At 44.7% G+C, this 12,657-nt stretch overlaps 1 protein-coding gene across 1 annotated transcript in view; it reads right to left on the bottom strand.

The window, feature by feature from the left end:
• LOC144120743 (dnaJ homolog subfamily C member 11) overlaps window positions 1–12,657 on the bottom strand; it is a 50,810-nt gene that overhangs the window by 8,209 nt on the left and 29,944 nt on the right. The window contains exons 14-16 of the mRNA XM_077653403.1: window positions 8,571–8,686; window positions 5,028–5,124; window positions 3,418–3,547 (exon numbers count right to left, since the gene is read on the bottom strand). Of these exons, the coding sequence (XP_077509529.1) occupies window positions 3,418–3,547; window positions 5,028–5,124; window positions 8,571–8,686 (343 nt within the window). The remainder of the gene's footprint in view (window positions 1–3,417; window positions 3,548–5,027; window positions 5,125–8,570; window positions 8,687–12,657) is intronic.

Below are 12,657 nucleotides of genomic sequence, written 5' to 3' on the forward strand. Positions count from 1 at the left end.
CAGCGTTGCTGCGTAGCGCGTTGCTTCAGCTGGCTTTTAAGGACTACGTTTTGGAAATTATGGATAATTGAAGCAGTGTTGAACAGTTTGGAATTTCGCCATACATGTTCGAGCCATTAGCAGCTTCAGAAAACGGCGGAACCAACGATGCCGCGGAGTGCACCGGCAGCGAAAGTCAAGCCGCGACATTTTCATGTGTTGGAAATCTCGACTGGATGGATGGGTGGATGACAGCTTTTATTTCCACCGGAAATGAAGCCCTCTTACTACTCACCGCCCCCGGCACGCAGGCCTGGAGGGCGGGGGCTGGAGCCTCCGTGACTAAAGGTTAACAAAGAGATTTTATCTCTTCGCGGCATCAGCCGCTAGGTGGATTGGCTTGTTTCTGCCGAGCGGGTTCTTCGCTGCGCAGCAGGGCTTCCCAGCTTTCTCTGCTGTCAATATCTTCGTCGACTCCAGGGTAGTCGGCGCATTCCCATATTCTCTGGTTCCGGGTAACTGTGGAACCGCCGGACTGTCGGAACCTGAACGAGCGTGCACAAACCTATTCCGAAATCGTTGAGAACTATACAGACTAAACAGAAAACTGGTGCCATCGCCTGATAAGAAGATAAGTAATTGAGAAGCGACCGCATGGAGCGCCTGCAAGCCGGAAATTTCGTTAACCCAGTATGGGCCTTTCACGTCCTACCATGGTAACACGAAAACCAAATCTCAGCTGATACGTATGTTTTGCGTAATTGCATGCGCGTGCATATCTTTTGTGTAGGTGCAAATGGCAATAAAAAAAAAAAGTAAATTGCGTCGAAACGTTTTTGTGTACCGCTGCTGCATAAAACCTGGCCACCAACTTCTTGTAACGCCTCTAAACATGATCTAATTCAGACCACCGGCAAGCTTACATGAGTCACGAGAGGTAAAGCATTTGTTTGTTCATTTATTTATAGTTACTTGCCTAATTACTCCCGAACGCCTTTTAGAACTACAAAAGAATGCCAAACTGGATGAGTTCGAGTGGGTTCACTGCTGTACTGCAGCGCGATGAGACGAGGCGACCGGGAGGAAGCTCCCGTGTGCGCTTTCCTACTGTCGCATGTTCGGGCTACTACTGTTCAACCATGACTCTTCTGCACTTACCCCCGTACGTTGTTTTTTTTTTGCATGCTGAACACGCTTTTGAAAAATAATTATGGCTGCGTTTCGGAGCTCGCAGTGCTGCTCATCAAAACTAGTGTGCTGCGAGATATATATAGTTGCTGCCGTTGCGTGTCGAGATAACTGGCCGCATTGCTTGCGGCAGATATATGCGTACCGTAGCTCGACAACTTTGCCGTCCTGACTCAAGGACAAATTTGCATGAATTCTGGCGCCATTGTTGATCGTCAGTCATGACCAAGCGCTCATGAATGCAAATGTTTGCTTTGCTCAACTATACTAGGCTTATATAATCGGTTTTTTGTTCAGTTAGGTGCAGTTGCATGTGCTCCGCGCTGATGAAAGATTAAGAGAATTGCTTGTGCTGCCACGAGGTGCAAGCTATCAGGAAAAAGCCGAAAGGCACACAATGCGTAACGAGCTCAAAAGAATTTAAGACTGTGTGCCTCAAAGACAGTGCTGGAAGTGGCCTTGGCTCAGCAAGGATGTCAACCAGCTGGAAAAGACAAAGCGTTTACAAACAGGTAAGAAAGTAATATAACGAAAAGAGAAATATTGATGCACATAATTTGTGCAGGCAGCTTCGACATGCTGCGTACCTCCAGATTGTCTGGTTAACGTGGGAGAGGCTTGGGGAGAACAACCGACGGATTCTACCAGGCTGTGTGCTGAGTGCTGTTCGAAAGAAGTACCATGCCAAAACTGGTTAATATACAGGCTTGAAGCATTACACGGTACGCCCGAACGAGAGAAAGTAAACGGTACTGGCAGAAGATTACATTGATCTGTGGTTCCGTAAAGCGCGGGCCGCAGCGAAGCAAGCGCAGCCGGACGGCCGGCCGACTCTCCGTGAATGGCGTCACTTCCGCCAGTTCTCCCTCTCTGCTGTCCCCCCACCCAGCGCTTCCGGAAGCGACGAGGGCGTGCCAGCGGAGGGTTTTTAAGAAGCGATTGCAGCTCTGTTCGCGGATAGAATCGGGAAAAATTTACACACATGATTTTCAAGGTCCTTTCTTCCCAACCAGAGTATTTCATGCGATTTGAAAACCGTTTCAGCTTCCCTTTAAGGTGAGGTAAAGCTTGGTGTCGCGAAGTTCGTTATATCCGTTTTATGCCAAACTGTGTTCGCTATAGGAAGTGTGTTTGACAAAAATATTTCGGAAGAGTTCCATATATTTTATAATTCGTTATATGAGTGTTCGTTATATCGAGGTTTGACTGTATTAGTTTTTTTTTGTGCCCTGAAGGGTACGGCTGTTAGTTACCTTCAGGAACATTGAAGCAAATGCTGCGAATGGAAGTGGCTGCCATGGAAAAAGATCAACAACCTGCTCATAAAATTTCATGTTTGACATGTTATAAGCTGTACAATAAAAATTTTGCAATAAAAAATACGAAAAATTGACAACAATATTTTCTATCACCAAATCACGCATACCAGATATGATGTATAAAAAGATTATGAAATTGGTTATCAGACCTTTCCATTTATGCTGTAACACAAGGCATGTCATAACTGAAGCAAAAGATGCCTCGCATGGGTTGGCAGGTATGTAGGTGCATCTAGTGCTCTTGTACTCCACTGAATATATGAAATTACACAGTGCTCAATAGAGTGTTTTCAATAAATGCCATTATATAATAGCCTTGATTTGTCATAAACTTCAAAGTTATAGTCTAAAGCAGTGACGCACTGAGAAATCACTGTAGCGCCATCAATTAGGTGATTACTCATGTGGTCCCGATTCGAATAACAGCATGGAATGTGAGCACAGATTTAAAAAGACACCCTTCTCATTGAGAAGAAGGGCTGTTAAAAGCAGGCAAACAAGAAACATGTATCAAAATCAAGCGCCTGTGTCAAGTGTACCCACAGAAACCCCGGCAAAAAAGAGCGGCCTGATCGACCCCCAGCATCGGTGCTGCCCCTTGTGGCTGCACCTTACGTAAAGTTACACTGATTGGCCATGTTGCACACCATCATCATCAGATGACCTCTCCTTGTTCCACTGTGGTCCACACTTTTTGGCACTTCCCTTGTGGCTGAGACTTTGTCATCATGGTGTTGGCACTTTGTAATACAGCGGTTCAAAAACAAAATGTATTTGCAAACTGCACTTTTTGCGGCTATGATAGTGATTAGAAATGGACTGTCAACAGTTAAAAAAAAAAAAGGATTTTTAGCAAAGCCGTGAGCTGCAAAACTCTGTTCTTTCCAGTTTCATGACGTGGTAAAAAAGAACTAACTCGAGCTGCACTTACACTCCTTAGGGATGTGGACAGCCTCTTCATCCGCCAGCCTGACCTCATGCGCCAGATTCCTGAATCTGTAGCGAATGTACAGGGCCTTGGGCTCGCCTAGGCAGGGGTCGTAGAAGCCAGGCAGGTTGCTCTGCATATGCAACAGGAAAAGATAGGTCGATGTATTATATTTTTGTGAAGATGCTGACAGAAACCAAAAATCGCTTTACTACATTTACATTAAAAGCACAAAATGCTTCCAGCGCAATTTTTTTTACTGAACTGAAAGGAAGCCAGCAAGACACAAAGTGAAAGAATAAAGAAAAATTCACTTAGGGGCAACAGGACAGTAATCAGAATATGAACACGCAAAGAAACAAATATTCCATGACAATAGCTGCTCAAATGGCCACCATGAGACAGCACCAACTGTGCTGGTTAAGCAAACAAGGCGATCGAACCTGACAAACAAATTTTTATAGAAAAATTCATAAACAGATATTGCAGGTAACTGAGCAAGAAAGCTAACACAACTTTAACAAAAGGAATTCGCATGATGAGGAACAGAAACACATTGCTGACATCATGACCAGAAGAACACATAGTGCGCTCCTCACTGCCCCTGTTGCTACCACCATGCAACAGCTATGACAAAGTAAATACCATTTGCAGCAAAAGCAGTTATGGTATACCAGGTGGTGGCACATGAAAAATTCACTGCAGTATTGAAGATGAGGTCACTGACAATGCATTTATGAGTATGCCAGATAAAGATTACATGCTCTCCTAACATACTGGATTGCCATCTCAACTATAAGCTTGCTGTCAGTATATATGTATGTGGCTCTGTGGCTGCACTTTTGTTATACAGTGGTTTAGGAGGATATTTCTTAAATCACTATTTGGCGATGCAAAGAACTGTGCTTGGGACACTGTAGACAAGTTCTATGACCCTAATAAGCGCAGGGGTTTTCCAACTGGGTTCTGTGGGACCCTCTAATTTCTTTGTGTACTTCTTGGTTTCCCCAAGCCCATAACATGAATGCATCAACCCCTAACTTCCATTTCACTCACATTATTTCGTGACTAATCATAATGTGATTGCTTCCAAAAGATTGTTTCACAACACAGCCAGTCATTACTAACAAAATTTGGAAATCCTTGGGTACAGAGCATCTGGTCACTCTACGTGACTGGATGGATCTCGCTAGAGTTCCATGACTTTTGCTCTGCAAAGCTGTTTATGGTTTATGGGGGGTTTAATGTCCCAAAGCGACTCAGGCTATGAGGGACGCCGTAGCGAACGACTGGAAATTTCGACCACCTGGGGTGTGTACTGACGTCGCACAATACAGGGGCCTCTGGAATTTCACTTCCATCAAAATTTAGCAGCTACGGCAGGGATCGAACCGCGTCTTTCCGGTCAGCAGCTGAGCACCATAACCATTGGGCCACTGCAACGGCAGCTGTGAACATGACTAACACTGCTACAGAACATGGCTGGATGCATGCGTCTATCGTAGCAACATCATATTTTGTCACCATTGTCCCAACAAGCTTGTCTGAACAGCAGTGTGGCAAGCCCTTGCTTCAGCTACCTTGAAACAAACAGCGTCACTATTTTCACTTGCCTTGGATGCATCTGTCAAGATGATGTGTGAATCCTTCACAAGGCACTGTACAGCAACTGTGACGTCCACTACTTCCCGGACGGTTGCTCCTGGAGGACTGCATTTTGTGCAAGCAAAGGTAAATTATTCAACTGTGCAAAGTTTTTCGGCATTCCACTCCATTTATTTGTTGCGATTCGTTAAGCACGAAAAGCTGCTTGCTACAAAAGTGGTACACAAAATTATCATGAGGATGAGTACTAGAACTAAGAGGGATACTCCAGCACCAAAATGAACATATACAGATCATACAGATCCTATATGCTGTGCATTCCCCCCCTTTAAAGCAAACAACACAAATTCTTTAAGCTAAATACATCACCAAAGCTCTACAATATTCTCAAAAAGTGTACTCCAGATGTACTGTCAAATGACACAGTTTTGATGTAACAAAATGGTTGTTCCATTCCGTGTTCTAGTAAATGACAGAAAGAAAGGTTATGATGTGTTATGCAACCTAATTTGTCAAAACATGAAACCCAAAATACGTAGGTATATCAAGTGTTGATGTCTTAAGCCTGCATGGCACCCTGAGCTATTTCCTACAAGAGCTTAACAACAGACCGAAAAATTGGCATTGGTCATGCGCCAACAAGGCCTCTAATAACCGGCTCCTTGCATTTCACTACGTAGGCAATGTACAGACTAACACTGGCTTAACAAAGTGGCAGCTCATGAGGCACAGGGAGCATATTGGCACTGCAGTAGATTGCGACAATTTAGTGCACTTGTGTCACTTTTAGGGAATTTGTAAAATACTGCAACAAATCGTAGCCCATTTCAGTTTTCAAGTTCGCATCGTTCCAATTTCCGTGGGCACTTGCTAATAGCAGAATATTGGGAGAGTGAGAAGAAAGAGGCAGCTATGCAGGTGTGGCCACATTCACTGAAAAAGCATGACCAACACTTGTACAGCCAAGTTCAGGCTGCTGAGAAAGGATGAAAGGATGAAAAGTGCTTCCGAATGTATGTGCACTTCTTTATTAAAGTTAGCATGACAGGTGCTGACAGCAACAGCAGTGCTGAAGCAGCAACATTCTCTACGACTGTCCAACTGACCTGAAGCCAGCCGACATTCCTCAACTGTTGTCTACTCAAGCGCCAGGGATACTCCCAGGATGTATCGGGCTCTGAACAGTGAGCGATCAAGGAAAGAAAATACAAAACCAGCATAGCGAACAGCATGCTATGATGGCCGTTTTATTGCTACATCCCTGATCTGCAAGAAACGTGGCGAGAGGGAACGGGGGAGCTCAGGCACCATCCGAGTCATCCACCGGTTTTTACAGTTTTTTAATTTTTTGGCATGCTTGATCAACAGCTTACCAGACCTGCCCTGTGAATAAGAGAAAACTATCCCTCCTTTTCTAGCCTCTACTGTATTAATGCCTTGTGACATGTTTCAGGCAATCTCTCAAGACTGTTCACAGTTAAAACTGTCAACTCAGAGGTGCTCGAGATGGTTTCGTGTCAGACAAATGTGTGTTTCAATGGTGGCCATCCTTTGAGCTTCATCTCTCCACATGAACGATTCCCAATGCAATGATAAATGACTTACATTGCTGGTTCATCATGAAGCATGTTGTTTACCATGCTGCAGTTGCTGTGCAGTTTCCCGAGCAGATTAATGAGGTGTTCCTTATTAGAGGTATGTGCAACAACCTTAGTCTGCGCTTTTCTCGGGAAGTGAAGTGATTTAGCCAAGGCCAATGTGTACTTGAGGATAACATAGAGTTTATGAATATTTGTAATCACAAGGAGGTGCGAGTTCTGTCAAATTGCGCTTCAATTGTTCTTACGTATGGTGCTATTACAGCAACACTTTGTCAGTGTATACATGCGGACTTCACATTCCTTCCCCACTTTACACAGAGATTTTCATGAAGAAAACAAGCTAGTTTGCAGCAGTGGAATCAATCACCGATAACTGCAGCTGAAGCACTGAATGCACAATTGTAACATGTAACAATATAACAGTGGATAGCCTTCCAAAGTGCACATATTTTTATCCGTAGTAGTGCGACCATCACCATCTTCACCGTCAAGTGTTACCGTGCAGTTTTCATTGTTACTGTAATTCACATGACATAAGCAAAGTGCAAAACGGATTATTTGTCGTGGCGAAAAATTCCAGCTAAATGATGATCGTCTGATGCAACTTCGAGCTCCTTTGTCCAGCATAACTGCTCTTAAATGCTTTCAAAGACGGCACCACTTTAATCAGCATCAATCTGGTGATTCTTCTAAGGGTGGCATGCTTGCCTGTTACCCTCACCCAGGAGCATATCCTGCATGATCCTGCATGTAATTGCGCATATATACCACAGCCTTTCAAACATAGACAGTCGTGCCTCGTTATTATGGACACTTTGGTTCCCGAGCAAAATTGAGAGAGTCCTCCATAATAACAAATCAGCAAGAAAAACAAAAACATGCTGTGATTAAGGCCCGCTTCTGTGCATACTGTTGTCCAGCAAGTTGAACACAGACATGATTTTCAGATCTACAAGCCCATTATCCTGGTAGCCATTGTGCTTAAAATAATGTGGTGCAGCTTGACACGCCTAGTGGGCTACAAAATGCTTGATGGCGTCTCACGGCTAAAAGACCTAACTACTAATGCGGCTATCTGCATTGCACGAACCACTACAGCATATCAGTACTCAGCTGACAACTGCTGGATGCAGCTTTCTATGATGCACGCGCTGAAGAGGGAGTTTTCATCGCATGCAATATGGAAAATAGTAAGTTACATCGATTGGACAACTTTGCACTGTAAAGCATGAAACCATCAAGGAAAAGAGCCATCACTCAGCCATTAGCGCTTTTTCGCTCCATTCCTCTGGTGTTCAGCGCTCGAAATGCAGAAATTGAAACACCGGGTTGCAGCAGCAAAGATTTTGTTCTCATCTCTGTCCATACTAACGAGACAAACATAAATGGGCCTGATTGTGCATTAAGCATTTTTCTCTGCCCATTGTCTGGACAGTGAGTTCAAATATTAACGGGGCATAAATACAGCGAAAAAGTTTGCTCTCCAGAAAAACTGTTCATAATTCAAGTCACCTATATTAACGGGGGTCGTATTAATGAGGCACGACTGTATTGGCTTCAATATGACGTTTCATATTTTCACATTCTTCTCTAAGCTGTACTCACCACTTGTTAACAGAGGGTGGACTTCGAACCTGCCGTGTGAAGTAAGAAAATAATTTTAAAAACTTTTGTTTACATCTATTCCTATGGGCCCCAATCACCGCCAGTACCCCCACTTGGCAAGAGCAGTGCCGCCGCATCTTGGCTATGCCATGGAATGGTGTTGGTCTATACATATCTGGCGATATTTTTTGCATCTAAGATGCCTGCATAGCTTCTCCGAGTGCATCTCATATGCCAAAAAAATAAAGACCAAAGATTACTACAGGACTTCAGCAAAAAGAACAAGATAATGACAAGTTTGTCCTGCAGCAATGTGGCCAGCCAGAAACAAGTAAAAGGACTTACGAGCTGTTCTCTTGTTCTTCACTGAAGTTTCCATAAAGGGCCTCAATGACGACAAGCCCACCCCGTGCCTCCTCATTACTCTTGATTCGGATGTATGTCTCATGCATGAGGGCCACCTGCAATCGTAAGCATGTAGCACCAGATGCTGCTGACAACATGCAATGATTGCTACACATTGGACTCAAGACAGATTTCGTTTAAATGTCTTCCACTACAATCAACAGGTACCAAACATTTGCTCGAATTATGTGCAGCTTCAGTCAAGGGGAACCTTTTCAATACACTTAATGTTGACAGGACCAGAGCATGACTTTGAACAAACCATACTTTAAATTAAGCAAGTTCAGATTAATAAGAGTTGACTACAACCTGCTACAAAAACTGAAAGACAGTGGCAGTTATTTTGCATTAAACATTAGTTCTTGATTACAAGCAACAACTCACTACAGGCATACATATCTGTAGCCATTATTGCCGAGTCTTTGATTTAGGGCTACTTTTAGGGGCAGGCTTTTATTAAAAGCAAACAATGACTTCCACTGATGAAATTAATGATATATTGCTTCACGTTAGCAGTCAGTAGGCACTAAACACTAGGGTTTGCCAAATAGTGACCTTAAAATGGTGATGAAAAACCGTAACAATGTTGTACACAACCATACTCTGTATGTGTTATTTCCTGCCTCCAGGTGAGGCAGCACATTGCATTTCAATAGCATGACGAGAAGGATTGTATCAGCAGAGCATACTGAGGACAGCCACCCCATTGGGGACGTTTACAGGAGAGGAGCAGTGTGCAGTAATTTATTGACAGGTGACAAGGGAGGGAGAAAAACCGGCTGATGTTCATCCACAAATGAAAATGCAGAGTGGGGCTACCTTTCCTCTCAATCTCTGCTGCTTCAGCACATCTAGGAACCACGCACAAAGTTTAAAAGTGGAGCTTCAGCACTGGCTTATGCAAACTGTCCTGGATGCCCGCATGTTGCAGCTACACTGGTCATTTTCGCTGCCGTGGAAACAATCACCAAGGACAGTCGGCAAATTACTGTCGAGGAGATGGAGCAGGGACTGAAGATCAACACACCAAATCATTTGTGACGACTTGTGATATCATTCAAGCATCTGCCAGGTGTGTGCCAAGATAACTTACTCATGAACTGAAGGAATACTGACTCTGTATGTATGAGACGCCGTTATTGTGCTTATAGTGTTGTAGTGACAAAAGATGAAAGCTTGGTGTACTACTTCCGGCCAGAGACTAAACGAGCAAGCAAGGAATGGCAGAATGCATAGTCTCCGGGGCCAAAGGAGTTCCAAATGTCACCGCTGGCCAGTAAAGTGATTCTGACACTGTTCTCAGTCTGTAGTGGGCTAATCAGAGTGTTACACGCCCACAAGACTCGCTGTAAACAGCAGTTCATGCTATAATATGCTCAAGAGCCGCCTGAAAGCTGCAATAGAAAACAACGTCATGGCTTGCTGATTTCTGGTGTGCTACTGCAGAAGGATAACATATGGCCACAAAGCTCATGCAATGACACAGATCACAAATCTCTGTCTGGTGTGTATATTCCGCAGCCAGTGAAATCATGCTAAGTAGCACCTGGTGACTACACTCTAAACAGAAAAGAGTGAAAAGGGAGTAAGCTGTCATCTTGTGCACCCTTTTATAAATAGTTTGCCCTTTTTACTCCCATACAGTCGTAATCGACTATATCTATGGGCCCCTTAATCAAGCACTCGGCGGCAAGACATTCAGCAAGAATGAAGAGCTGAAAGGTGCGGTGAATATATGAATGCATGTAAACTGGGAGAGTTTTTCTCTTCTGGAATCAAGGCACTGGCGAAGCGCTGGCGTACCTGCATTGGATGTGCTGGAGACTTGAAAAGTGATAAAATGTTTTTCTGCCTAAATGCAAATTTTTGCAAAATAAAAAATTATTAAGGTTACTTTTTGACTGTCCCTTGCACATTGGGTTCGGATCCCACCGGCGGCATGGTTGTTTTTTCTGCTGCTTTATAAGTAATTTTTTTTAAAGGCAATTGATTGGCACTAGAAATTTTTTAAAAAATTGAAAAAAATTCCCCTATGCGCCTGGGTTTTCGGTGACTGTTGGTTTCCTTAATATATTTGTCAAACGAGCCCCTCATTTCATTTGTTTGCCTGCTAATAGCTTAACGGGGGTGTCGGTTCTGGCAGTCTTGATGCCATAGGTAGCATAAGAGGGCTCTCGCACAGTTTCTGCTCTCGCCATTAGATGACGTTCTACGTCACACTTGCGGTATTACAGGATTTGCTATGTCCACCACTATGGACGAGGGTGGCGCTGGTGAACACTCTCAACGTTCGCTTACACGCAAAACATAAATACCCACGAAAGCAGCAGATTGGACAGCCGTCGCCGTAGCTCAGTTGGTAAGAGCACCGGACGCGATATTCGGAGGTCGTGGGTTCGGATCCCACCGGCGGCATGGTTGTTTTTTCTGCTGCTTTATAAGTAATTTTCTTTAAGGCAATTGATTGGCACTAGAAATTAAAGAAAAAAAATTGAAAAAAATTCCCCTATGCACCTGGGTTTTCGGTGACTGTTGGTTTCCTTAATATGTTTGTCAAACGAGCCCCTCATTTCATTTGTTTGCCTGCTAATATATATATATATATATGCACACATCGTATTTACACGATTGTAAGTCAACTCAAATGTAAGTAAACCCCCCACATCACATTTCCGAAAAATAAAAAAATGCTTCCGAGGCTGTTAAAGCTTGGCCTTGAATAGTTGAACGCGATAGCATCATCCAGCGGCCGCTGTTTATCGCCAGCCGCTATCGGCTGCTGAGTGCGGGCATGCCCGTGGGCAATCCGAAACGAAAATGTATTAGTCACTGGACTACTCGTCCACACTTGCAGCATCCTCCTCGCTAGCGCTGCCGTCGTGATCGCTGCTGCGGTCCCACAGCACGTCGTTCTAACGTCGTCATCCAGCGAAATCTCGCACTTTGTAAACAGCCGCATCACGACATCCCGTGGAACAGCTGAAAATTTTCCTCGCTGCAGCTGCCACACCTGTATCACCCGTTGCGGACATCGAACTTGCGGCCCAGCGTGTGGCCGTTCGTTTCTTCGGCGTAAACAATGGCAGCCATCTTGAATGTAGCCGTGAACGAGCAACGGTCGCTTGCCGGACATGGAGCACAAATGACTGATGAAGCACTACATTAAAGACTTGGGAAACGCGGCCGGCAGTAGTCAAATGCGTCAGAGCCAAAGAGAAACTACGCGTGAATGGCGTCGGCTCTTCCGTCAGCTACCGACACTCCCCGGCACTGCTACCGTTCCGAGTGGGGGTGCCGGCTCGATTGGAACAGCGACCCTTCTATCAACTATCAACGCTCTCTTGAGCGCCGAGTGCGCATTTCAAAGTAAAAAAGAAAGCTTGTTGGACGCTTGAGCTTCCTGTAGAATGCAATTGCGTTATCGGGCCGCTGCTGCTTATCAGCAACCACAGTCAGCAGCCACGTGTGGGACGACAGTTTGCTGCTTATCGATAGCCGCCATCGGTTGCCGCCCACGCGCGCAGGGAGGGGGAATGCCAATTCTGCGCGTTGACATAGCAGCTGCTCAAGGCCAGCACCAAGAGCGATGCGATGCGACGGAGCCACGCAGCGAAAATGCAACCACCCTGTAGCATGCCTGATATCTCGTTTGTCTCGCCTTTACTTATAGTGTAATGTTTTCGTTTCGATTGTAAGTCGACCCCGCCACCCCCCCCCCCGACTTCGTATTTTCAAATTAAAAAAAATAGGTTGACTTACAATCATGTAAATACGGTATATGGGGGCAGTGGCACATTGCCATGAGCCCTTCTCAGAAATTATTGAACAAACTATACAAATCAGGACACTTTGAGGTGCACAAAACACCACAGAAAAGTTTTTCAACCTTGATCAATGAAGCTAGAGAATGCGCCTGGCCGCACCGTCAACCGCGGAGGCATGTGCTTCTACCTGCATGTTTTCTCTCTCGGTTTACCCTCGCTGCTGCCTCAGGAAACGGACTCCTCACCCTGTGTCCCCACTGTTC

The sequence above is a fragment of the Amblyomma americanum genome, chromosome 2 (assembly GCF_052857255.1).
Source record: "Amblyomma americanum isolate KBUSLIRL-KWMA chromosome 2, ASM5285725v1, whole genome shotgun sequence".
Classification (NCBI taxonomy): domain Eukaryota; kingdom Metazoa; phylum Arthropoda; class Arachnida; order Ixodida; family Ixodidae; genus Amblyomma; species Amblyomma americanum.